The sequence below is a fragment of the Vanessa tameamea genome, chromosome 14, assembly GCF_037043105.1.
Source record: "Vanessa tameamea isolate UH-Manoa-2023 chromosome 14, ilVanTame1 primary haplotype, whole genome shotgun sequence".
NCBI classification, from domain to species: Eukaryota; Metazoa; Arthropoda; class Insecta; order Lepidoptera; family Nymphalidae; genus Vanessa; species Vanessa tameamea.
The window spans coordinates 4,033,877-4,060,719 of NC_087322.1; the positions used below are offsets into that span (position 1 = coordinate 4,033,877).

Here is a 26,843-nt window from a genome sequence, read left to right on the forward strand (position 1 = left end):
AGATATGTACATGGCGTTCAACTAACCAACTAAGGATCATCAGTCAGTTATATTAAGTTCGTATAAAAAACAGTTATCATGAAATGTTACATAGAGTATGTAACCGAACCAGTATTAACTAATAATTTTAATGCCTTTTTAAAATATAAATTAGCTCAGCGTTATTTACTAACTAATATTCATGCGCAGTCAGTTCTGTCCCGCGGCGCTGCGTCTACAATTTCCGTTTAATTAACTCTCACTTAGAGAAGAGACAGCTCTGAAATAGTAATTGCCTCTTTTTTGATAATTATTTATACCGTAGAATAGAAAACAATTAAGAAGCTTAAATTTATTTGTGTCATTGAAAATCATACAAATTTTGATTTTCGAGAATTTGAATTTCGTTATGAATAATATGTAAGCGTAAAAGTTATTTTGAATAAAATATTTTTAAATAATCATTAAAGGTTGTATAGCTTCTAGCTATTGAGTTATATTCACAGAATTATATAAATATAAGTAATGAATACTTTTTGGTTTGACTTTTTATCAATAAAAGTAGAAAAAGATTATTTTTGAATTTGAAATGGGAATTGTTAATCTGGGTTGAAAAACGAAAGATAATGGACGATTGTAAGAAAAACTAGAAAAATAAATATTGTAAACTATTTTAAATATTGTTAATTATTTGACGTTCCTGTTTACTTGAAGCTGGGTCTTCAAATAGTAGTAAATAGTTAGTTATTATATAAGCAATGTTTCTGTTACAATATCATTCAATACCATATTTTGGCAAACATTTTGCGTGTCAACACACTGCCTCACTATATTTATGTAAAACACAATAAAACTATGATATTATTATATACAACATTTTACACTGGGAATACAATCGATTCGATGTTTTTTATACGTAGGGTATTTAATCTAGATGTCGGGTATTGCTTTTATAATCAAGTTTATGTGATACGAAATGAAAACATCAATAGACAACAGTATACAATGCTTATAGAATTTTCCTTAGTTTAGTATAACGCTGAGAAAATCGGATAAAACAATCACGCAACAAAGTCCAAATCTTTATTAATGCAATGATTACTCAAGCCGCGCAATTGTATTAACGCTAGCTCTCTTTTTCTCATGTCTGCAATTTCGAAACAGGATTCTCGTGTTAACGGGTAATGATTGAAGACCCAGCTTCAAGTATATAGGAAAGTCAAATAATTAACAATATTTAATATAGTTTACAATATTTATTTTTCCAGTTTTTATTACAATCATCCATTATCTTCCGCTTTTCAATCCAGATTAACAATTCCCATGTCAAATTCATAAATATTCTTCCTCTACTTTTATTATAAAAAATGTCAATTTATTTGTTAGTTAGATTGAATATAACTCAATAGCTAAAAGCTACACAACCTTAAATTATTATTTATAAATATTTTATATAAAATAATTTATAGGCTTACATGATATTTTACAATAAGCCAAATTTTAAATGTAAAATGTATTTAAATATGTTCAATATTTACTTATAAAATAAAAGTATAAATACAAAGGCATTAGTTTTATTGACTGTGTTTAGTAAAAACCAACATAACGATATTCAATTAACAATGAATAAATAACACGACACACATCGAATTTCCACGAAACCACGTCAAAGGTATCACTGGTTTTTACGCTACAGTAATATTAAATCATTTATGATACGATTAATCCGACAGCACATTATATAATATTATATTATGATACTAGAATACGATATTTATTCATAAATACATGTATCGAAATGTATTTGTTATTTGAAATACACGTATCTTTCATATGCTGTTTAACAAGATATCAAGGAAGCGATTTTATTTGAATAAAGCTATTCTTCTTAGTATTATTAAATTTTTTATACATTCACACATATATTAATAATATTTTTAGCATTTTATAATTGTGGTGGTAAACTTGAACAGAAATTATAAAAAATAAGGCAGGATTAAGAGTATATCAACCGAGTATTTTAGTTACTACCGACAACTGCCATCTATAGATATTTCGATATTTGCAAGCGAACAATCATTTGAAAAATCGTTCTAATGCTAAATATTTATGAAGGATGTTAGTCGAAGTGTTATTTATACCATCTCGTAACGTAGCTGATATTGCCTCCACGGAAAGCTTAAGGATAATGCGTTGTAAGTATAACACCGATTGCTGGATTACTCGGGTGTTGACAAGACAATAAAGCGGGAAATATTAACCTTAGTGTCAATTTAGAAGGGATTTTACAATTTAGTCGTCGTGTTTTAAACATTATCATATTTTCGAGCCAAGGTGTCCCAGCGGAGCGGAGGAATACGGTTTCAATACGTCGTTTCACATCTGAGATATGTGCTAAAATTGTGTTATAATTCAATTTGGGCTTAACTGAATGAAAACATCTTGAGAAAACCTGCATGTACCGAATGACAATTTATCCCATGTGTAACCACACTGCTCTAATGCGGATTGCGTTGGAACTGTGTGGTGGAATTCGCTCCAAACCTTATAAATGGAGAAGTAAGGTCTTTGGTGTGTCTTTTCATTATTTTTACTCAGTTAATAGATAAATAGTACATTTTCATACTTATTTTGTATTACTTAAGTTTTCTTTCTGATTCACATAAAACTTTCAACATCTAATTGAATAATTATGATTTAATAAAATGTCTTCTTTTATCTAATTTCAAAAATGATGTCATAAAAATAACTACAAGTAACAATTATATAACAATAAATCAAAGATACGATTTGAATAAAGCTGTTTTACTTATAATTACAATTATAAATTTCTTAATACATTTGTTATTAAAATATTTTATATACAGGGTTATTGGTAATTCGACGTATTCCGTGAATAACTTGCTCAGGAGTACAATGAAAAAGATGGAATCCTGCATTATGCCTAGTAGACCATAGTTTCCATTGTGTTACAGATAGTCGTACGGCAAAGGTTTTTGTCCAAATGGTTAGTTCATCGATAAATTGTTATATTCTTAGTAAATAGCAATAGTACTGGGAGTCTTCCGACATTAATTTGTCATCTCTGAACACTACTAGTTTCCCGGATTCGCTTATATACTCCTTTAAAAACTGATACATGGGGTAGCCGGTGATTAGGAAACCGAAGCAAATAATCTTGCATTGGTTAGCCATGAATTAAACCTATTTGCGAGATATTCGAAGAGCGAATTTAAGTTTTGTTCGAATACGAACTTCCACCAGCGCCTTAGTGGTCATTTTATTTCCGTTGCTTTGAAATAAGTTCCTAGTTGTTATACATTTTTGGAGAGCTAAGAATACGGTAATGTTTTAAAAAAAATCTGCAGAACAGGTTTCATAACGATTTTTTTTTTTGTTTCTGAAGTAGTAATTATATAGTAAGTATTCTTTTAATGTTGATAAATAACCAGTGTTTAATCGTTTTTATAAATCAGAAGAAAAAATTAGACTTAAATCGATACTTTTTATAAATAATTTTTTTGACTTATTTTGAAAAGAAGCTAAAAAACCTGATAACTCAAAAATGGTTTACTTTTGCATTATGCATATGGTGGTTAAAATTATCGCAAATAGTTACTCCGATTACCTCCTAACGGGAATACGTCGAATTACCAATAACCCTGTATAATATCTGTTCAATAACCTTGAATAGATTTTTTTGAATAGGTGGCAAACGAGCGAGTCGCTCATGTGATAGAAAGTGACTACCACGAGCCATGGACATCTGCAACACTGGGGTTGCAAAGTTAAGTTTAATTAAGTTTGCGGGTGCGGTGCCGGCCTTTAAGGAATGAGTAAACTCTTTTATCGAAGGTTGGTTTGAAGTCATTCAGGTACACAAACATAAGGCATACATATTTAAACACGCAGGATATGAACCGAGAACCTTTGTCTGCATTACTCTTACATTTAACTAGCTGTGCTTGCCATATGTCTTTGCCTTTGATTGTAATTCTTAATTCATTGAGAATTAAAAGTAAGAGTAAGGAGTACGTATTACGTAAAGAACATATTCATTAAAATGTATCGCGTTAATAGTCTAAATGCAAATCGGGTGAAGCTTATTTTATTAGTATTGTATTTATATAATTATAAATATACAACGCTAATAGGTAACGATAATCTCTATCTTAAATGAAAATAATTTCTCATAGTTACCGATAAAACGTAAAATGTTTTAATTAAAGAACAGAAACCAAGTGTAAAGTTTTCATTAGGTATGAACAAGTTCTCGGCACACAGTTTATTTCATAAATTCGTTAAAATAAGTACTAAAGTTTCTCTACTTATAGAAAATTGTTGTCGTATTTTTTTTAAATAGCGGGAATGCTTGTTGGAATCTTATTTATATATTTTATTTTTTATGAAAATAACTTATCAAAGTACACCAGTTTTATATCTGACATAAATGATGATTTTAACTCAATTCAAAAGAAGACCTACAGTTTTCCTCTCGAACGTTTTCCTTTACCTCCAAACACGAGATTTTCATATTTTTAACTTAAAAAAATGACGGACTTCCATAAAAACTTACAACCCTTATTTCACCCCTTAGTGGAATACATTATCTAAAAACGCTTAAATATGTATCTACTTCTTTTTAATTAGTATCCCAAAAATAAAGTTTTATTTTTCTATCTTAAAAAATTACGGACCATTCCATACAAACGTTCAACCCCTATTTCACCCCTTTAGGGGTAAAATTTCCAAAATTCGCTCGCTAGTGGTTGTCATGATATGCTAATTTATAAGTGTACACTGTACAGCCTAAAATATAAGTTTTTTGCTTCTTGTTCTAAAAGTGACAATACTTTCAACAACTGACAACCTTTCATCCCCCTTTTCAACCCTTTACAGCACTTTTTTCCAAATAAAGCCTATGTCCTTTCTCAGGCTCTAGACTATTTGTGTACGAAATTTCATTTATATCGGTCCAGTAGTTTTGGCGTAAAAGCGAGACAGACAGACAGACAGAGTTACTTTCGCATTTATAATATTAGTATGGATTTAAAAATATATATGTATTTGCTACCGTAACATTCCATATAACCACAGAAGGTATATTCTTATTAAAAAAAAACAATTTTTTATACAAAATTAAAACATATTCTTTGTTCTGGTTTATCTTTGACTCGCTGTAGAATGCATTTAATTAAAATAAAAATTTAAACAAACGGCTGGAATGTATCATTTCAATTTATGCAATATGTAATATTTAATCACAACAATAACAATAAAATATACAAAAAAAATGTATATTTTTCATCAATAAAGAAAAACAAACCTAATTTCGATAGTTCACGCAACATTAGCCTAAATAAGGAGATATACAAGCACCGGACGGAGAGACAGGAGAGATTTATATCTCCACATTAGTTCCCGTCCGCCTGTCCTTCAGAACACTCGGAAACGACGAAAGTGGGCACCATGTAAAACTACCCGAGGCGTTTTCAGCAGTTACTTACAATTTCCTCCTAACCCTCCGTTTTATTTATGCCTCCCTCACAAAATAAATTCACTATAAGTGGTATTTGTGACCGAGGACATCTCTCTACAAAACGAAGTTTTATGAACGATTAGAGATACACAGAGCTATCGCTTGTGCGACTATAAAAATGTTGGGGGAGTAACTGAATAAGTAGGTCGTTAAGCATTATGCATGATTTTTTGTAATGGATTCCATATAAAAAGTTTTTATTAGATTATTATATAGTTGAACTTTATAAGAGTTCCCGGAAGTTTGCGGGAGAGTTTAGTATTTCGATATTTTGTAAATTTATTAACGAATAAAAAGGTCAAATTGTAAAACACATATTATTTAATGTCTGGTTTGACAAAGGGTCCGTTGTTTTTTTTTTCATTTATTCGCTAGAAACATCGTACAAAAGGGTCACGTCTAATATTATTTTATTAGTTAACATATTGACGGTATCCCCTTGAGTGATATGCAATTGCGAGAAGATTTTAAACAGCTGCACTGCTACTTTGTATGAACATACTTCGTATCGCAGTCGTAAAATAATGACAACCGACTTAATTGATAGGTTATTTTAATGCGTGCATTTAAATGTTATAATCATTGTTATAGTCTATGTGGCATAACAAAAAAAAGTGTCATTATCATGTCCACCTTTTCGATTACGGTCGCGTTCCAATTTAGGCGCAAAATCAAGGATATTTTGGTGTTTTCCGAGGCAGAAATTTTAACATGGCTAAATTTCAAACTTCAGGCTGCTACTGAGAATTTTGATTTTCCGCAACATCAGGTAGATGTGACGGCAACTGTGACAAGATTCTGACATTATAGCTCTACTGAAAATTAATTTAAAACGAAGCTATCAATATAAAAATAACAAACAGCTTATTCTTATAACTGCCACTAACAATCCCCACTCCCTTCACTTTTCTTCCTCGCTTGGAATATTAATTACATTTAAAAAACATATTAGCTTAACAGAATCAACAACAGCTCTTTTAAACTGCATCAATAAATCTACACGTGTTACAACGTTATCGTTAAAATTACAGCGGGGGAACTACTTTTACAAGTAATTTAGATAATGTATGTGCTCTAGAAAACACTACATCTTAAAATTTAAGATATATGACGCTGGAATTTTTCTAAATTTTAAAATTTAAAAATGGTTGTATTTTATTAAAATTTTATGTAGTTGTGTATTTTGTTTAGTCGGTGCAGATGTGCTTGAGTGATTATCATCCACATGAGAAATTTATTTTGGTTCAGGTTTTAACCATAAGTTTCCTTGGTGTTAGGTTTTTGTGCAACGTCTGGGTAAGTACCTAGTAAGTAGATAAGTGAGTGGGTACTCATCGTGTACTCTATGGCAGCAATACTTAGTATTATTGTGTTCCGATTAAAAGGGTGAGTGATCCAGTTTACTTACAGGCACAAGGGACATAACATCTTAACTCCCTAGGTTGGGGATCGCATTGGTAACGGAAGGTATGTTTATTATTTCATACATCACTAGAGTCTATGGGCCGTGGTAACCGTCAGAGGACTTATTTGCCCGATTGTCAAAAAAAGAACCGCGAACCAGTATTAATACATATATTATAGTAGACGCAAGATACTCTTACAGTTGGCAATGATCATATATCAGAATATCATGAATACATTATTTAATAAATTAATTATTCATGTATATAGAAATTACATTACTACATTAGTAATTATATATTTATTACTTTAATTATCTACTAATACTCACCAGTGTCTTTATAATAATTGTTTCCATGGATTGAATCACCATTCGCTTGCTCTTATGTTATTTACTAAGGCTTGACGCAGTGGGTTTATGATTTCTACTTCTTATGTTTAGTGATTTTACAAATGAACAAATACATGCAAACATGAGGTCGAATTAATAACAAAAAACTACAAAGATTAATTACAGTTCATAATTTAAAGAAACCCTTAATAGTATATAAGTTTTGACAATATTTAAGTTTAATAAAGACGCATAAGTAGGGTATTGCGTATGATTGAATAGCTTGAAACTTTTCTTTACGTAATCGAGCAAAAAGTAAATATTAAATCAACTCAAAATCAACTTTGCATTGAAGCAGCGAAAATGCAATTTGTGATTTACCGACGTACACTTGACCTAAATTCGTAGTTACCGACCCGTTTCACCACACATGGATACCACTCGCTGCACGCGGATGTCCTCATGACAATTAGTTTAACTGCTATGATATGCAATAACCAATACAAAATTATACTACTACAAAGAACTGTTATATGAGTACTTATTCTAGGTTATAATAATGTTTAATAAAATTATATATTCGTTTTGTGTATATAAATATATACAGATAGACGGTGATTTAAGCACTTCATTGGTAATGTTGTCGCTTCCAGGGGTCTTGTTATTTTTTTGAGATTTGATTGCGTTTTCAATTTCTGATCTGAGGATGCCTGGTGGCTCTGTGTTTGTATTCAATGCGTTGGTCGGTTTTGTGTAATAATGCGAGGAAGAACATATGCTACCTTGAATAGTGTAGAGTTTTCTGTAAAATTGTGTTGCTTCGTTTATAATATCAGGACGTCTCGATTTCATAATTCACTGTTTATTTTTAAATTTTTCTGTCCACTGTGTCGTATCACTCAGCTCTTTATAACCTTTGCGTAGAGAGAAATTATGTTGAGTTATAAGGTTTTTTGTCGGATTCCTTCTTTTTGTTGTTCGATATTTCTATTGATAGTTTTGTTTATTTTTGTAATTTTAGATATTATTTCTATTGTTGTTTTCTTTTTGCATAACTCTTTTCTCTGCTCTAAGAGATCTTTCTTTTTGCGTGGTATTTGCTTCAAAAACTCTTGTAGTTCTATTTCTAACTTATTGTATTGGTGTTGGACTTCCGTTGACGAAAAAACCACTTCCCTAAATTTATTCTCGCAGTAGCTAGCGTCATCTTCTAGTCATATTATGTGCAATATTTGGGTAAAACGTTTTTTTGTAAATAATTTCTCTTGTTACGTATACCGAGTTTTGTGTGTGAATTTTATGCAAGGAGTTTCTTTAGTTAGTTATTGACTATGCCAATAGAACTCTTTCAATTCCTGAATAAATTTTATCCTTTGTTAGCATCTGTAGTCTAGTTATAATTAAATTGTCGCTGTGCATGCAGGGACGGAAACTGAGACACATTTTGTAGACTTCGTTTTTATAATTATATTTTATATTGATTTTATAACCATAACATATTTTTCCCTTAACTATTTTTAATATTTATCTAACGTATATTTTATTTTATAAAAGATTTAACAGCTTATATACCAGAATATACTTGGAATTCGGAACAAAATAATTTTCACAACGATCAAATGAAATATGATTATATAAAAACAATAAAACATCTAAATTTTCTTGCATAAGTTAATATAATAAAAGCAACGCATTCAACTGCATAATGTATTAATTAATAAAAAAGGTTAGTCTTCAATCATGAGCGTAATATTTTAAAATTATTGTACAAATGATAAATTGATAATTTGATACTACGTCATATGATACATTCCGATGTACATATATGTCTGAAAAGTCATTAATACAGGATGTCAACTGACAACGAAACGTGAAGTGTGAAATTTCGCTTCGGCAGAGTCCAGCCAGAGCCGTGCACGTCGATAAAAGGGAGATTGCTTGTTACGCAATTCATTTATATTACATCATGAGTAAATGTGTTTTCAAAACTGTCTAGCATTTTGCTTTCCATAACTTGTTTAACACATAATTTCATGAACAATGAAGAAGATTCTTCTTTGATGCAGGTCATATTGTAAGACCATTATTGATCAGAGAACCTTAATGTCTACGTCTAGTCCGCCTAGGTACTATTACATTTATAAATATATTTTTTCACCAATAACTAACATTGTGGATGAATTTATTGAAGTATCCATTTTATATTGTATTTATTAAATAAAATAAACATGTAATACGTATTAAAATACAAAAATATATAGCGTTCAGCAGATCAAATTTTTACATCTTTAATACAGTTAAAAATACTATTTTTAAATTACAACTACAACTTTTAATTGCTTCGATGTCTTGTTGGGCAATGCCAATTTGTGTAAAAATATATATTGAAGTTGACTCAGAACTCTTATGCGATTTCCTTATAGAACATAATATAACTTTAATAGTATAGTCTATGAATTTCATATCATTCTTGTTAGTTGTTGATTCAGAACTCTTATGCGATTTTCTTATAGAATATAATATAACTTGAATAGTATAGTCTACGAATTTCATATCATTCTTGTTAGTTTTTGTCGTTAAAATTCAGCTTCTTGTACCGTGAAGGTTTAAAAGTGCTTATAAGAACCTCCTTGTACTTATTAAATTAAGTAAGGTTATAATAATAATTAAAAAACTAAACGACTTTTGAGTCTTTGAATGCGCACGAACATATTTATAACACGGACTATTTGGTAAAATGACAGAGAATATATAATAAATGGTAATTAATCAATCAATTATTTTTTAATAAATTTGAATATAAGCGACGCATCTTTCACGACGAAACAATTTGGTTTTAAAAACAAAGAAATATTTTCTTTTCATTTGCTCACCGTACGAAATCCTTTGACGTTCATATACAATAATAAATGAAGGCGTAAAATTCAGGAGTTTAACGGGTTTTATGCTACCGTGGACTCGCAAAGGGACGTCGAACGACATTGTTTTGTTGTTATGGGATAAGGAATTTAAATCTGGACTGTAGATTACGGTAAAACTTAATTTTGGTTTATTATTCTAGGATTTCTTAGCGTAAAAAAACATGCTGTATGTATGCTTCACAATAAAATAAGGAAAACTGATAATTTATTTTATTTTAATTGAAGTACTTACTGAGTACTTAAGAAACAAATATGAATCTACTACGATCTATATTAGTGATTATATATTATATAAATGTAGATATGTTATGAATTATAAATTTTATAAATCTGTTTTGATAATTACTCTCTTCGGTGTTGTCATAATTGGTTAAAGGAAAACTATAGTTATTAGAAGCAGTGTATATAATATAGCAGATGGCCAAATAATGCCAAGTGATTCAGTTTTGATAAGTAGTACTGATATTTTTCTTGAATAAAACATGCAAAGTAGTATCTTTTTATGTTATAGCAATCACTTAACAGTACGTAATAATATTCTAAATTTGGACATTTAAATAGTAGGTACTGAAATGACAGAAGTAATTAATTCAATAATAACTTTATACAACCACACCATTGAAGTAAAAAACTCATTAGTGCATATCAAATAGAAAAGGACCTAGAGTTTATCCTTATAGAACGCCCCGAATTAGCGCAGATACTTTTGACAAAATTTTTGAGTGAAGCATAAATCAATAAAATGAATTCATGATTTCCCTTTAATGCTGTATTAATCCAGATTACGGTTGTACGTTTTGTACCACACAATCGTATGCCTCAGTTTTTTTTAGCAATATTTATAATTTTTTATTATTGTTATATTTTAAAGTATTTATAGTAAAAAAATATATACAACGATATTTTAATAGATATTGTGATAAAGTTTTTAAAGAGAATAATATCGAATGGTCCTATACAGTAAAAATGTTATAAAAATTGTTTTATTCGAATTCATTTTAAAGAGGCACATGCCTGACCTAAGTTAAGTAGAAAATTGACGCTATTTGATTATAAATACTTTTAAAACATATTTACATTTTGATACATTTTCTAGATTCGTTTGCTTTTCAAGAGGTAGTAATATTATATAGCGATTTTTGTACGTGGTCTATATAAAGAATGCTCTTTATCTTAGTAAATGAAAGGACTTCAGAAAATAGACAAAAAATGGATGTTCATATCAAACGTCCGCTCAAAAGAGCAAGTGTGCACAAACCTCTTTCACGAGATATGTTGCGGCGTTAGGTTTATTCCCTCACTCGCCTGAAAAACTGAAAATGGCTGGAATAAACAAAAACTTAATCCAACTTTATTATCCATCTCACATTTTTCTTTAAGTAAAGTATAACAGTTAATTTAATCCAGCTCATTTGCATGTAATACTGGATGAATTAAATCTTAAGACGAGAACAGCGTTTAGGCTATATAAAATAAATTAAAAAAAGTTTTTCTTTTTAAAAGATACGAGTTCTTTTTAAACATTAGCGAAAATTTATTTCATTATTAAGTATAGTCTTAACCAGAAATTTATGTTAAATTTTGAGATTTTAGGTCATGAGAAAAAACTCGTACATATTTTAATCAGTTTTTATACTAGAATAACTGTACTATAATTAGAATTAGACTTCATATACAGTAATTCTAGTGATTGACTAGTCAGTATCGACATAATTATCCAAAATTTAATCACCAGCTCCGCTGTAAATATGTCAATCATAAGACAATCATAGAAATGTTTTACTAAAATATTGCACTTGAATTTGACCTCAAATTTTTATTCACATCGCGCTCAATGAAGTTTCACTTTAAAACCAACCTCACTAAAACATTCGACTAATGCTCATCTTCCTCCTAACTGTATTTAATATTAGTTTCAAAGATACAAAAGTGGCAATAAATTGGTACAAGTAAAAGTCTATTTGAAATAAAAAACAGTTAAAAAAACGTCAGCTACCTAGTTAAATAATTAGACTATACATTCTAAGTCGCCTTAATCAAATATATGGTAGGCATAAATCAATAATATGATTACTACGAAAATTTAACATCAAATTGCATTTTTGCAATTGTTCGAAACAAATCTGTCATTGTTGATGTAAAGTGAATCATTTCATGCAAATATATTTTTATCAAATTACTTCTATCCTATCCGGCCTACCTAAGCAAGTCTAGTCAGCATTATTAGTAGCCAACATTATATAAAATAATTAATGCTTTAAGTATATATTTCTAAGAGAACTATTCCAAGAACGAAATTCGAACTATGTTATTGGTATAATTTATGTTTCGTTAAGCGGAGACTACCTAAAATACTTATATAATTGTGTTACCACCGAAATCGTGTATGCACATACCTTTACCAATATCATAAAATTTTGTTTACATTTATACTGAACATATTTCTTTATATTTACAAAATATTGGACGTTAAATATTTGATTGAAATATATCTTGACTCTACGTATAATAAAATAAAGTCGTGTGTGAATAACATGTTTTTTAAAGTATTATTCTATTGTTCTAAAGTTACCCATCTTCTGTAATCATTTATTGTAGTATAGTAGTAAACTGGGTGACAGATGAACTTGCCCTTATAATACCACTAAACTGCACTACAAAGTACTTTTTTCCATTCGAATGTGAAATTAAGTCTGTCAGAGTAGTCACAGACGTCATCATAGACGCCCTTGAAGGTATTGACGATGTTAGAAGATGTGTTTAAATTTGTTTCTACATATATTCTATGTATATATAAACACATCAATATAAACAAATCACTATACGCAAAGGCAAAGGGGACTGGACTTCACGTAGGAATGTAATATTTAGTTTCAAAAATCAGAACATCATTTGAGTGGACTCTTTAAATACGATAAATATAAGTGTGAATATACAAATGGCTAGCAGTGTCTGACATCGTCAATACCTTCAAGGGCGTCTATGATGACGTCTGTGACTACTCTGACAGACTTAATTTCACATTCGAATGGAAAAAAGTACTTTGTAGTGCAGTTTAGTTGTATTATAAGGGCAAGTTCAGCTCTCACCCAGTTTACTACTATACTACAATAAATGATTACAGAAGATGGGTAACTGTAGAACAATAGAATAATACTTTAAAACATATGTTATTCACACACGAAACATCGACAAGGAATTATGTAGACAATCTTTAGACTTCATTAATCGACGTTTTTCATTTCTTTTTATGTAATTGTTATTATATATATACATACATATAGCATGTCATTTACAACTATATTCATTTAAGACGTGGGTATATAAGATTAAATTATAAATTAAATCAGATTACAAAATATATTATTATTATTTATTATTAGTATATGTCAACTTAAGATGAAACACATACTATCTGTGAACGCATCTTCCCTGATCCTTGATCAACATGGTAATTGTAACACTGCCATGTATAATTAACTTTGATCATAATGAAAATAAATGAAAAAAGAGTTCATTCGAGGCTTTACATATAAACCTAAGCTTAGTAATACCTTCTTTATTATTACATCATGATTATATTCTAACTATATGAAGCTCTTCTGTGATTGATGATAGTAGAAAAAATTGTCTCTAGGCGGCCTAGGCGTGACACGGAATATTCTATCAATCACGCTTATCTTTCTGAATCTGAAGTGGGTTACGATAGGCCGTTGTTATCGTAGATATAATAATATATGTGATGCTTGTAATATATTTGAATCGAATAAGTAATATTTTGGAAATATTTTTTATCCTCGATAAAAATATTCCATTAATGTTCAATATAAACTCACAGTTTTGATGACTAATATAAATAAATTGATTCTCATAAAAAGAAACGATGGTAAGTTTTATCCATATTACTTATAATGATAATTAAATAAATAAATATAAATAAATATTGGACAACATCACATACATTACTCTGATCCCAATGTAAGTAGCTAAAGCACTTGTGTTATGGAAAATCAGAAGTAACAACGGTACCACAAACACTCAGACCCAAGACAACATAGAAAACTAAGCTCTTTCTACATCGACTCGGCCAGGAATCGAACCCGGGACCTCGGAGTGGCGTACCCATGAAAATCGGTGTACACACTACTCGACCACGGAGGTCGTTAAGTATTTAATTAATATGTCAGATCCATGTTGCAAATTAAAATTCACAAATACTGAAATCAGGTTGGACTCGAATAGTCTATGCACAAATTCAATTTCCATAAGATTGTTTAAAAAATGACTAGTATAACACTTTGCATAATTGCCTCCAATGGTGACAGGAATTGGTTGATTTCTTGCCCAGAGGAACGGACCTGCGATTCAACAGGGAAATTCTGCTACTATTCGACGCGGAAATATTTTTAATACTTAATTTGTCTTTATAGGCCTTAATGTTAATAAAATTTTCATTATTTAATAAATACAAAAATTTTACAATGCAACATTTTTTTATGACATGTTCATTACTCAAAAGGAAGTCTTTTATTAAGTGGCGATCTTCTTTGAGTTTTATTTAATTTATGAATTAATTTATTTGCGTCTTACTGGTCAATATAATTTTTCATAATACCATCTAGCTGGTACGTTGGCTACGTAGTGGTTAACGAGTGTTTCAGGCACAAAGGACTTAACCTCTTAGCTGGCAAGCATCGATAACGTAATGTATGCCGAATGCCTATGAAAATATATAGGTATAAAAATATATCACTCACCATCAGTATTTTAACCCATTTGCTTGTCAGACTTATTTATTAATAAAAAGTATGCAAGACTAAAGTAGCTCACTAACTAGATTATTGTTAACCAAATTCAAGTAAAAATACTCATTTATTTAATAAATTATCAATTCATACTATTATTTTTTTAATACAACTCCTTCATAACTAAGTATTTATCGTATATAATATATTGAGCACTCTTACATTAACTTGGTGAGTAGGATGTGTTTAATATAATATTACAAATAACGATATAAAAAATTCTTTGACATTTAAATCAAAAATATACCGTATTCCAGTTATCGCTTACAATTACATTTGAACAATATTAAATATAATGTAAAGCTTTCTCTGGCTTAAAATATATATATTACAAAGAAAGATCGATAAGAGATTCAGTAGTTACTCTCTTTCATAAAATATATAAAATAATGTAATAATATTAAAAATCATTAAACACTAACTCCGAGTTATTTTGTCATCTACAGTATGCCACGTTTTACCAAAACCTTTTTAACATGTAATTTTAATTTTGTTTATAGATATCCTTAGAAAATGAAGTCTTCCAAACTACAGTCCTGATAATGTTTTTAATATAAAACACGAATTGGAAGTCAAAGAAATTTCTAATTATACAAAACAAACATTATGACTTGCAAGTTTCCCAAAGTAAGCAAAGTAACGAACATTTTGCTGTAAGATTTTCTAACAAGATCCAACTCACTAAGCCGCGAAAGTTTCTCTCTCTGAAAACCGTAACAGGAAACATACATCGTTCGCGAATACAAACATAATTATTAAAACGAATATCAATAACACTTAAATTTAATTATGTCTTATGCATAAAACATGAAATTAATGAATATATTTATTTCTTCTTAGAAAATATAGGTAATTAAAAACGTGACCATTTTATTTGTTCTATCGATTCTCAAAAACAAGTGGTACCATTGATTTCAAGAGAACAATCTTATATCCATTATCGTAAAGAATAAGATTATATTTGTATATTCTATAAAGAGCCATTGGTGGATTCATTATTGCAGTACTATAAAATGCATTTCATTAATTTACTAGCAGAACTACAGAATTTCTGATAATAATTATTAATGAAGTAAAAACACTAATTTGCTGCAAACAGTTCTGAGTCATACGGTAAAAGATAAGAGAATGTAGAACTCACCGGATATTAGGACTTGCAACATGAAAACAAGTCCCATCATCAAACTCAAGAGTAAAAGCTGATGTAGTAGGAAATTGGACAAACAACGCTCAGACCTGGCCATTAATACGTATCCAAACACCGCCAGTATCAATATGGTCCCAGCCCGGCCGCTATTAAACCTGAAATCTCAAACGCAAACGCTCAATAATCGAAAAACTATCCACTATTCTACCGCTACGCAAATGTCAGCTTTAACTCGTAGTGAAATGGTACAAAATTAAAATACACAGTCATACATATAGGATTGCCCCGAGAGGTTTTTTCGTGTTTTAGCTTTTTTTATTTATAGCATAGGATATGAACATCATTTTGTGTGAACTGTTATTAAAAGTAAACATTCGTTATGAAATAAAATCATGTTTCATCGTCAGGGGATTTAGTGTTTTGAATAAAATCAAACAATTTATTGAGTAGAGTGACCATTGCGGATTCAAGCCCGGGTAATCACTGCAGAATTTTTAAGTGCTTGATTTGTGCTTATAATTCATCATTTCAATATCCGTAAATTTAATAATAATAACGATAATAAAAGTAAAAGAATCAACAAGTTTCAGGTTTGGAATCAATTTATTATCTACTAAAAATAAAAAATAAAAAAATAAAATACGATCTTCCACAAAAATCACCTGTTCTATGTTTCCTATTTGAAATTGTTACATAAAATTAGGAATTAAAATCAATATGTTTTATAAACAACCAGCTGCTCGTTCTCAAAAAATTAATCTTTCACATTATCAATTTATATAAAATCATCATTCCTCTGCCCTTATCCCAATTTTATTTGGGGTCGGCGCATATCTTCTACTTCCATACTTCTCTGTCTGACGTCATCTCACAAGCAACATTCTATCTAGACTTATAGTCTTTATCAAATTATATAATACTAGCCCAAAATTCAGTTTCACCGGCGCGATTTTTTTAAAACTCTGTAGCAAACAAACTATGGGGATAGAATGAGGAGCCCATTCTATCCCTACACAAAAATTGATTGATTCCCCATACAATCTCCCCTTTTTCACTTCTTTAAGGGATAATCTCCCTGATAAAACTAACCTTAGTCCGTCCAACTCAAACTATCTCCATACCGATTTTCATCTAAATCGGTTCAACAGTTTAAACGTAAAGAGGTAACAGACGGAGCTACTTTTACATTTATTATATAAGTAGGGATAATAGAAGCTTATTAAAAGAAATAATATATTGTGACAGTTGTAGAAATGGATAAAAATCTATTAAATCTGACGTTTAGTAACACAAATGTCAAAAAGAGCCTTGACATAACAGTTGTAATTGAGAGCTAAACCAGTAAAGTACAGGTCTAAATCTATTACAGTATTAACTTGTGACCATTGCTTCAGAGAAATATATCTAGGAGTAACTGATCGAATTAAATCTCTCTTACGTATGCACATTCGCTTTCATTAAATGAACATACAGTAGAACATAAGGAAAATGTTAGTAATGTTCAGTGCAATATATTATTTATTAGTCTGTTTATTAATTTATCTATTTTATAATGTTTTACAAATATTTTCATACATCTCGATATTGATAGTATAGTACTCTTGATATCGGTATCAATGTTAAAGCTAGTAACGAATTATATTTTTCATTGTCTTAATTTTTAACACCTTTGGATTTTCAAACATTCACAAAGATGTAGAGGTGGAATAAGCTGAAAACATTTTCTTTTAGAGAGGTTGCTCAGCTATATATTCAGTGGAGCTTACTTGGTTTTCAAACCGCAATAATTGGTTAAGATTCACGCGTTCTAACCAATGGGTTCCTTTTGAATTAATCCTGGCTCATGGATCTTTTTCAATGTCGATGTCGATTCGGGTACGAGCTTTGAGGCTTGCCTCATTATCAGATTATTTCATAACTGGCTCCTGTTAGTTCTAAAATATCTGATCTAAGTATTGTCAATGAGGGCTTGGTCTTGGCCATTCTCTCATGGCATGCTTGGCAATTAAGGCTCAGAATATAATTATCAATTAAACACCGAGCCACTGACGCCACTTATTCCTTTTCAATTTCATAATTACATCGCCATATTATCAGAAGTAACTATTAATAACAGCTTTTCTACTGATTTTAGACTCAGCTGAGTGTGTGGAAGCATATTATGTGAGTATATTTTGGGTATTGGTACTTGTATATGTAAAAAAATTGCAAACGGATTATTTTTAGAAGCTATTAAGCTTCTAAAAATAATCCGTTTAACGCAGAAGGTATTATGGAACGCAAAAGCGGATGTACTCCCTAATCCTTTACTGTCATAATGGGATGGCAATCCAACATTTCTAGAGAAATTGCAGGCGCAAGACAAATGGTTTTCCGAGACACACCTACACTTTTAATGATCTATGTAAAGCTAAAAGACAATTAGCATCCTCCTACATAAGCTACTGGACCAACAAAGTAAGGAAATATAATAATAACACAGTATCGGGATGTATTTTTCGAAATAAAAATATTATTTACGTCTCTAGAGGATTCCTTTTATCACGCGCGAACTTTATTGCGTACCGGCATCTAAAGGCTTTTAATGGCTAGGGTTACGGTAGGCCGTGCCTAATGACGTGTGAACGGGGACGAGGCACGTGTTGTAGATACCTTTAAGTATATTATGTTACGTTAAGTTACAACTTATTAATTTATGATTTTCCTAAAAAGGGTGAATATTCAAGACTTACCGATAATCTTTTGTATTGAAAGGTAACAAAAATAAAAAGTTTTTGTTTAAGCTTTTATGTGTTGTCTATTTATATATTCATTTATGTATAAATGAGACAATAATATGATAAAAGTCATTTAAAATATATATAAATAATTTATGACTCAATAATAAGAATATAAAAAAATCTGTATGCCATGGAATTGGTCGAAAGCTTAAAAAAATCACGTTCGTCACACTCGAGGTACACGCGGGCTTCAGCGGAGGGCCACTCGACGCTAATAGAACCTTTGATGTCCTCCCATGGGACGTCGAATCCTACCCCTTTTGTTTTTATCTCTTTTAGGCAACTTTCATGTTACACAATTCTCGAAATAATTCTTATTCTTATGTTAAAAGATTTTTCTTTTAAAATAAAAGACGAATTGCGACAATTTAGCAGTACTTACAAAGTACGAGTGAGAGAATGTTTTGTTTTTTAGATTTATTTTATTTTTAACTCACATCGAAAATTGAGGACGTTCTTCATTCGTTTGGCTGTGTATTTTTAACCGACTAAAGTGAAGTAAAAAGGGGGTTAGTACTATGACCAATGTGTATGTACATATGTTCATCTGTTTAATCATAAGTTCTAAACTACTTGTCATAAATTGATAAATGTAGTATCTTGGGAAGCGTTTTGATTTAATTAAACTTAATCTCACGTCACATGACGTGATGTTACATTGAATTGAATCAAATATGGCACCTTCTGTGATATCTAATGGAGAGGACATAAAATCGTTAACTAAAATTAACACATTTAAAGTACATTTATATAATATAATCATTTGTTCAAGTATTTTTTCGTTTGATTTAGTATGACTCTAAGGTGGTCCAATTTCAGTCTATTCGGAATAATAAATTGTTAAGTTTTTATTTAATGTGTAATTTGGTTAGCTCATTGAGTAAATTAGGTTAGCAGTCGAAGAGAAGTTAAATATCTGACAATAATAACAGTTTTAGGGTGTGCAATTGTGCATGTCAACTGTCAATGCCGGATTTTCAATCGTTGATGCTCTCTGCATCTTTTGCCATTTTGACTTGACCTATTAAAATATGATATTGTAGCTTGGTAGTTAATTTTTTGACAGATGCTTTCGAACATGGATTTAAAAAACACAACTAGCTAATACATATTTTAGACGTCTGAATGTACAATAAACTAATTATTACAGAATATATATTACAGTGTGTCAAGCCAAATAATGTTTTATTTTGTCATTTTGCTATCTTTGCGTGCACTAAGTAGAAAAAATAAAGACGACCTATGACAGTTGGGAATAGTTTTCATAGCTACGTCACAAAATTGTTTATCAATGTCCAAATGCTAGGCAAACAAAAGGTAGATAGGCACTCATATATCATAAATATTTATAATATTTTTATTTATCAAATTTATCGAAAATAAAAAGAAAAAATCTTCAGAACGTTTTAGGCAATACGGCGTAAAAATCTCGACTCACCAAAACTCAATCAAATGGAAGGGTTTGATGAGCACTCTTCAATAGATATATAATTATAAAGTACCTATATATTGATAGGAAAATATATATTCGAATGCTACAGTCATGTTGAAGTAAAATATTTGAATCTTTAAATGTATTGGAGAGGCAATCCGAACGACGACTGATGTAAATAAAATGAATTTATTATTGAATAAATAATAGCGTGAGATCTCATATGATGAATAAATCATTTAATTTGTTTTTCCAATAAGAGTCTTACTTATATTCATTAAGTTAATTTTTTTTTTGTTTATACTTTTACTATAGTTTATTTTTTTCAACCTCTCGTTTGCTTTTTTATTTCTAGACACTAAAAATCATAAATCAAATGTTATAGGTAAAGTTATATACTTTAATTCAAAAATTCTTAAAAAAAAAAACTTGCGAAAATTTCAAAGCTCTTTACAAATCTTATAAATAGCTTGTAATAGGTAAACGGGATACGTCTGGGTATTTCTGACTCATAAAATATTAAGATATCATTATGCTGGATATATATTTATATGCTATATTGCAATTAGAAGGTCGAGTGTATCAGTTTAACATTATATCTTAAACCCGGTATATAGCACATTGCCCATATAAGAATTAGTATGTACCGCTCATATTGTACTTGGTATTAGGGATTTTCGCAAGCCTGTCTAGGTAGATAGATCAAATAGCCTGGTTGGTTGTCTGTGTACTTATTATATATATAGGCGTAACCGTACTGTATACAACATTTACGTAAAGCCTTTAGACTTAAAACATCTATACATAAACGCGACATCAGAGTCGCCGAGGCTGTGCTCTCTCTGATCGAGCACGGAGCAGGTCTCGCTGGATTGCAGTAATTAGGATTAAAAAAAAAAATCACCATATACAGTATTTTTATATATTATATATTATCATATATTATTTATTATGGACTATTTATATATTATTTTAAATTGAAAAAAAAAAGAAAAAAGAATGTCAGTGTGGGCCACGTCTTCCAAGAAGACGACAAGGTTGAAGTCCAGCGAAGATCTGCTGATGTTCAGTAAAAATATAAAATAACGCCACAATTTATAAAAATAAAATGTAAAAAAGGGCACGGGCAACTGTGAGCCCGTGGATGTTGTAAAGTAAATAAAAAAAAAAAACATTTACGTAAAATATATGTAACCCTTGCCCTTAAAAAGTATAAAGAAAAAAAAATTAACCAACTGCAAGATTTATCACCAAATTGAAAGATTTGCATAAGTTAAATGAAAGCAAGATCACACGTTGCGATAAAATGAAAAACTCCTTACAAGAGCGGTATATTAAATCTTTATTGATTGCGGTTTCCAAAATCGGATTGTCCGAGTTAGTTGTACAGTAAATAATTTTGTAGGCAAAAAGCTAATCCTGGCCCTTTCCCCGACTCGACCTTTCTTGTTTATTTCGGTACTTGAGTTACGAGAAATAAGGTTCTTGTGGGAAATAAAACAGATATTCTTAAGATTTTTTGTTTTACTTTCGGGAAATTGTTTATTGTGTTATGTGAGTGTATTAGTAACGTTACTTATGTAAATTTAACAACTGTATTCATTTATGCTGAGTTATCTACTATGTAAGATAATTCTGTAATGTTAAATGTCCACGCTGACTTGCTTCATAGTGCCTTAATGCGGTATTTCACAAACTGTAGGAATTCGTTTAATTAAAGCTTTACATTCACCAGACAGTTTGCAATTATAAATATCTATGCCAACAATTTGTTTGTATTGTAAAGTAAATTAAACGGTGATAAGGTCTAGTTTCGAACGGCATTCTTATATATGTATTTTCGAGTTTCAATGATGACTAGCAAATTCGACTCGAGTTATTGCAAGCCCTTGTTGGGAATACTTTTGCTGAGAGATCTACAACACTACTATTTTATGAATGTAATTAAGGTGCTTATATGCCGACTAATTGATATTGCATACTATAAAAATCATTTGTTGAAGACACGGGATGGCTCTATTCTAATGAAAAACGTATAATTTTCCACTGCCGAAAGTACCAAACGCGGCTAAAGAATTTTTCACTTCCAAAGGCTATGTACTGTGTTTAGGGTTAATAAATACAAATTCGAGACTAAATTTAATTCGACGTGTACCTAATTGTTAACATACATACATCAAAATACCATTCTCAAATCAAATTGAACAATATTCATGCAACTCTATACAGCCGACTCAGTGTTTAAACGCAAATCCAATCTCATACTCAATAAGCTTACAAATCGCAAAGACCACATATGCACATATGAATAAACATTTGTTCAACGTTAACCCTTCAAGAGAGCCGCATGATGTCATGTCAATATATTTCGCTGTCTCAGCACTCCCTCGATGCCTGATTCGTTCCAATCGATTTCAACTGAATACTCGAAGCTCGCTCGCGTGTGTAAGATTTCGGAAACGTTTTAGTATTAAGAAAGCAGCGTTTTTATCTGGATTAAAACCCGTAAAGGCTTACTGAATGTATCGCTCGTGTTTATTCAATAAGAAAATATAAAGAGATTTAAATCAAAGTAAACAGAAAAACGACCGAGTGTTAAGAATAAAAATGTGAATTATAGCGACACAAATTCCGTATCATAATTAATAAAATCGCTCATACGGAACACCACGAACACCAGTAATTCACCAGATCCATTACTATAAGAACTCATTTCCTTAGGGGGTGTTTCGGAAATGCGAGAAATAACGTATCAATCTTCATATTTCTATTAAATTAAATATGTGATATATGGGATGCTAAGCTGTCAGTTCAATTTGATACTTGACATGCGATCGTAAAATATTGAAAACCTAGTTACGGTTATATCTGATTTTATTCGTATATCTTTAATATAATATTATAATTAATGTACTTACTGTCACATATCACTAGGACATTGTATTCTGCGTCGTATTACAAGTTAAGTATAAAAATAAAAAATACTTTCATACGAGGAAATACGTATAGAAAGAACTTAGTTTAATCTCAATGCTATTGTATATAGAGCATATACAAAATACTTACGTTTATATAATATACTCGTTTTTTGTTTATCATATAAATTCACATAATTCATGAGACCTACGCTCATTTCATTTATTTCTTATGATATGTATTATATAACACATAATATTATAAACGAGTTCCTGTGCCAGCGACTTAATTGAGGTTGTTGTTGAATTTAAACAGTGCAGGATACAGTTTCAACTATTACGTAGAAAACCTTTCCGGGATACAAACTACGAGTACATCGTGACATATTTTATGAAAATCAAACAATTATTTTCGCCTGACATTCGATACTACATTAATAGCTCGTAAAATGTTCAATAACTGGGTACAGGCTTTTGCTCTAGTTGATAAGGCTATGTAGAGATCATGCTGATATACTTCGGGTTTGGTACATAAATGTGGTTGACATTTTTAGACACAACTACGCTTTACTTCCCAAAATAAAATAATTTATAAACTTGAATTTAAATCTCCGATCAGTGGTTAGGAACTACCTATTCTATAAACTGTACTTTTATTCGTTTAATGATTATTAAAAAAATCTCCTTAAACTCAATCAATAATAACTAGTACATTTTCGATTATGTTTTTCTTGGAAAAAATAATTTAAATATTTATTTAGATATCGTTTTTGTATTGTCCTGAATTCACCAAAAAAGTATACACTCTAAATAAATTTCTTTTGGCAGAATATATAGTGACATTTGTATGAGAAATGAGTACGAGAAATATTTTTACTCTTTTCCGTATGACACGAAGCTATGATTCACTCCGATCCCACTAAGACCAGACATTTGACTCAGTCACATTATATCCATCTGTGATTCGCCCTCCATATGATGCTGAGTACACACCACTATGTCACCATTCCGCTATTATATTTACATAAATAATGCTCTCTCCACACGTTCAAGTGTTCTTTATGTTATTCTTCATAAATATAGAAACTTTAGATTTAGAATTAAATAATATTCAATTACAATCAATGCACTTTCAATCTAACATAAGTTATCATTTAATTTTAACCTTACACAGGAACCTAATTAACTTACTACTAGCCTGCTGAATTAAATATCATTCAATATGTATTTGACTTAGAGACTTGATAGGTAGGGCTTTGTGCAAGCCCTCTGGGAAGATACCACCCACTCATCAAATATTCTACCGTCAAACAGCCATACTTAGTACAAGGGACATAAAATCTTAGTTCCCAAGATTAGTGGCACATTAGCGATGTAAAGAAAAAAATTATAGAGTTCCAATTTTTATGGGCGGTAGTGACCACTTACCATCAGGTGGCCTATGTGCTCGTCCGCCTAGCTATACAATAAAAAAGGGACTACGTAAAGACACGAAATATTTTGACAAAATTGTTTCATGTTAATATTACAACGTAATCACGTTGCCTTTCTCCGCTGGAGTCCGTTATAAAGAATTGAACACAATAAAGCGCTGTGTGTAAGCGACATTATATATTAAATCTGTAGCGAGTAACTTTTGTTAGATGGTGCTTCAGATATCTCACATCTCCGTTCCTGCGGGCTTTAGAGGGAATATTTAAACGTGATTCAGAATGAGGAATTGTTCGTAGTGAAATGTATTATGTATGTTACTTTAAATGAATGTAGGTTTTTATTCTAAGGAGCTATTTTCTTACAACCCTTCGTGTGCGGAGCTCCTTTTCGATAGCAATGATATATTGCATTTACCGTCTCTTTACATTTATACTGAATGTATTACACCCCTGAGTCCAATTATTTGATACGGTAGATCAACTCTTTGCAATTGTGGCGAAAAGTCGGAAAGTTTCTCTTGGATTTAAATATTCGTATTGAAAATGAAGCAATACAATAACAACTAATCAATAAAAATCAGCAAGCAATATAATATTTAAGAGACTTAATAAATCAAACGTAATTATATATTTATTGATACAACCAGGGTCTTGTGATTTTTTGGAATAGATATTTAATAAGACGATAATATGAAAAATAATTTGTGTAGCCGAATTGTTTGAATTCGTAAATGAATTCAGTGAGTTGAATTTGAATTTTGAATTTTTCTAATGCCTAATTTGTTAATAATTTATCTCGTGCAAGGCGCTGAAAATAACACGTGTCCGATGCACTTTTACGTATGCATCCACCAAACCGCATTGGAATAGCGATGTGAAATAAAATACTTTCTCCCAGAAGATATTACTATAATATTATCGGAATATAATTTATTTGAGTTAAAAAAATGAGGATACACTAAAAAACATTTTTTCTAGATTTGTCTTTTTGTTGAACTTTTATATAAAATGCTAAATAAAGAATAGTGAATTTTATACTTTAAATTAGACTTACCTCCAGGCATCGAAGCGGTGGTTACATAAAAGCAGTGTAGAAACAACGATAGAAGCATTTTAGTAGTCATTTTACCGCTCACTCGTACTCTCTCATCCCGTGCCTCCTCTCGACCATATTCTAGGTTTTATCATTGTCAACCGCAACTAGGACCGGCTCACATCTCTGATTGCGATGTATTTTATCTGAAACAAAAGTCATTTATAATAATATAATAGTTTGATAAATTTGGCATATAAAACCGAAAATGCATTTATTTTTATTTTATATATAAAGGTAGATGTGCAAAGTGTTTTCAGCCAACATTTTGCTTAATGTATATAGACTATGCGAAAACAATATGTTGTATGTATAATAAATCTTACACGAATTCAAATAAAATATTCCAAATGGTAACTCAAATATTTGTTATCAAATGCACTTCGAACAAACAAGAAAATAAAACGTCAGAGGTCTTATGTTCTCTGCTTTCATCCAGAGAATAGAAAAGATCTAGTAATAAAGTTTTAATTCTATAACCGCTTAAACAGAATCTCAATAACCCGGCGCGCTGTTCTGCGGCTTAAGAGTAAATACATTATAAGCCACGGGGGAAAATTAGTGGCTATCCAACTTCGTGAGCGCGAAACTTCAGCAGACTTATTTCAGTCTTTTTTGCATTATAAAGTGAACAAAGTTGTAGTCAGCTACAATGCACTTAAAGTTTTGAATATAGGACAAGAAAAAGTGAAGTTCAGTTTACTTGTGATTTGTTGTGATGTTTCGTAAATACGAAAATGACCTCATACTTTAATTTCTTCTGAACGACGCATATATTCGTCTCTAATTCCAAATAATGTCTATGATCCGCTTGTAGTTGAAAAACTTGGAGTTATATAGTTCACAAAACCTTAGAAACATATTAAACGCCATTTTATTGCCTCTACTGGTAACAGGTTCTGTTGGAGAGCTGGTTGAATTTTCGTCGAGAGGATCGGAATTGCGATTCAACGGGAAAAGCTTCTAGCATTCTATCCACCATTCTACGAGGTCATGCTTTGCACAGTAGCTATTTTTAATTTTGAACTATACTTAAGTCCTTAATTTACAAAATGGAATATGTA

The 26,843-nt window shown here is 30.5% G+C and overlaps 1 protein-coding gene across 2 annotated transcripts in view; it reads right to left on the reverse strand.

Annotated features, from left to right (window-relative positions):
• The window catches only part of LOC113398670 (T-lymphocyte activation antigen CD86-like), a 113,979-nt gene extending 88,058 nt beyond the window's left edge, over nt 1–25,921 (reverse strand). For both annotated transcript variants that reach the window (XM_064216877.1, XM_026637530.2), the window contains exon 1: nt 25,741–25,921. In XM_064216877.1, the coding sequence (XP_064072947.1) occupies nt 25,741–25,810 (70 nt within the window). In that variant the 5' untranslated portion in view covers nt 25,811–25,921. The remainder of the gene's footprint in view (nt 1–25,740) is intronic.
• Nucleotides 25,922–26,843: the final 922 nt, after the last annotated feature.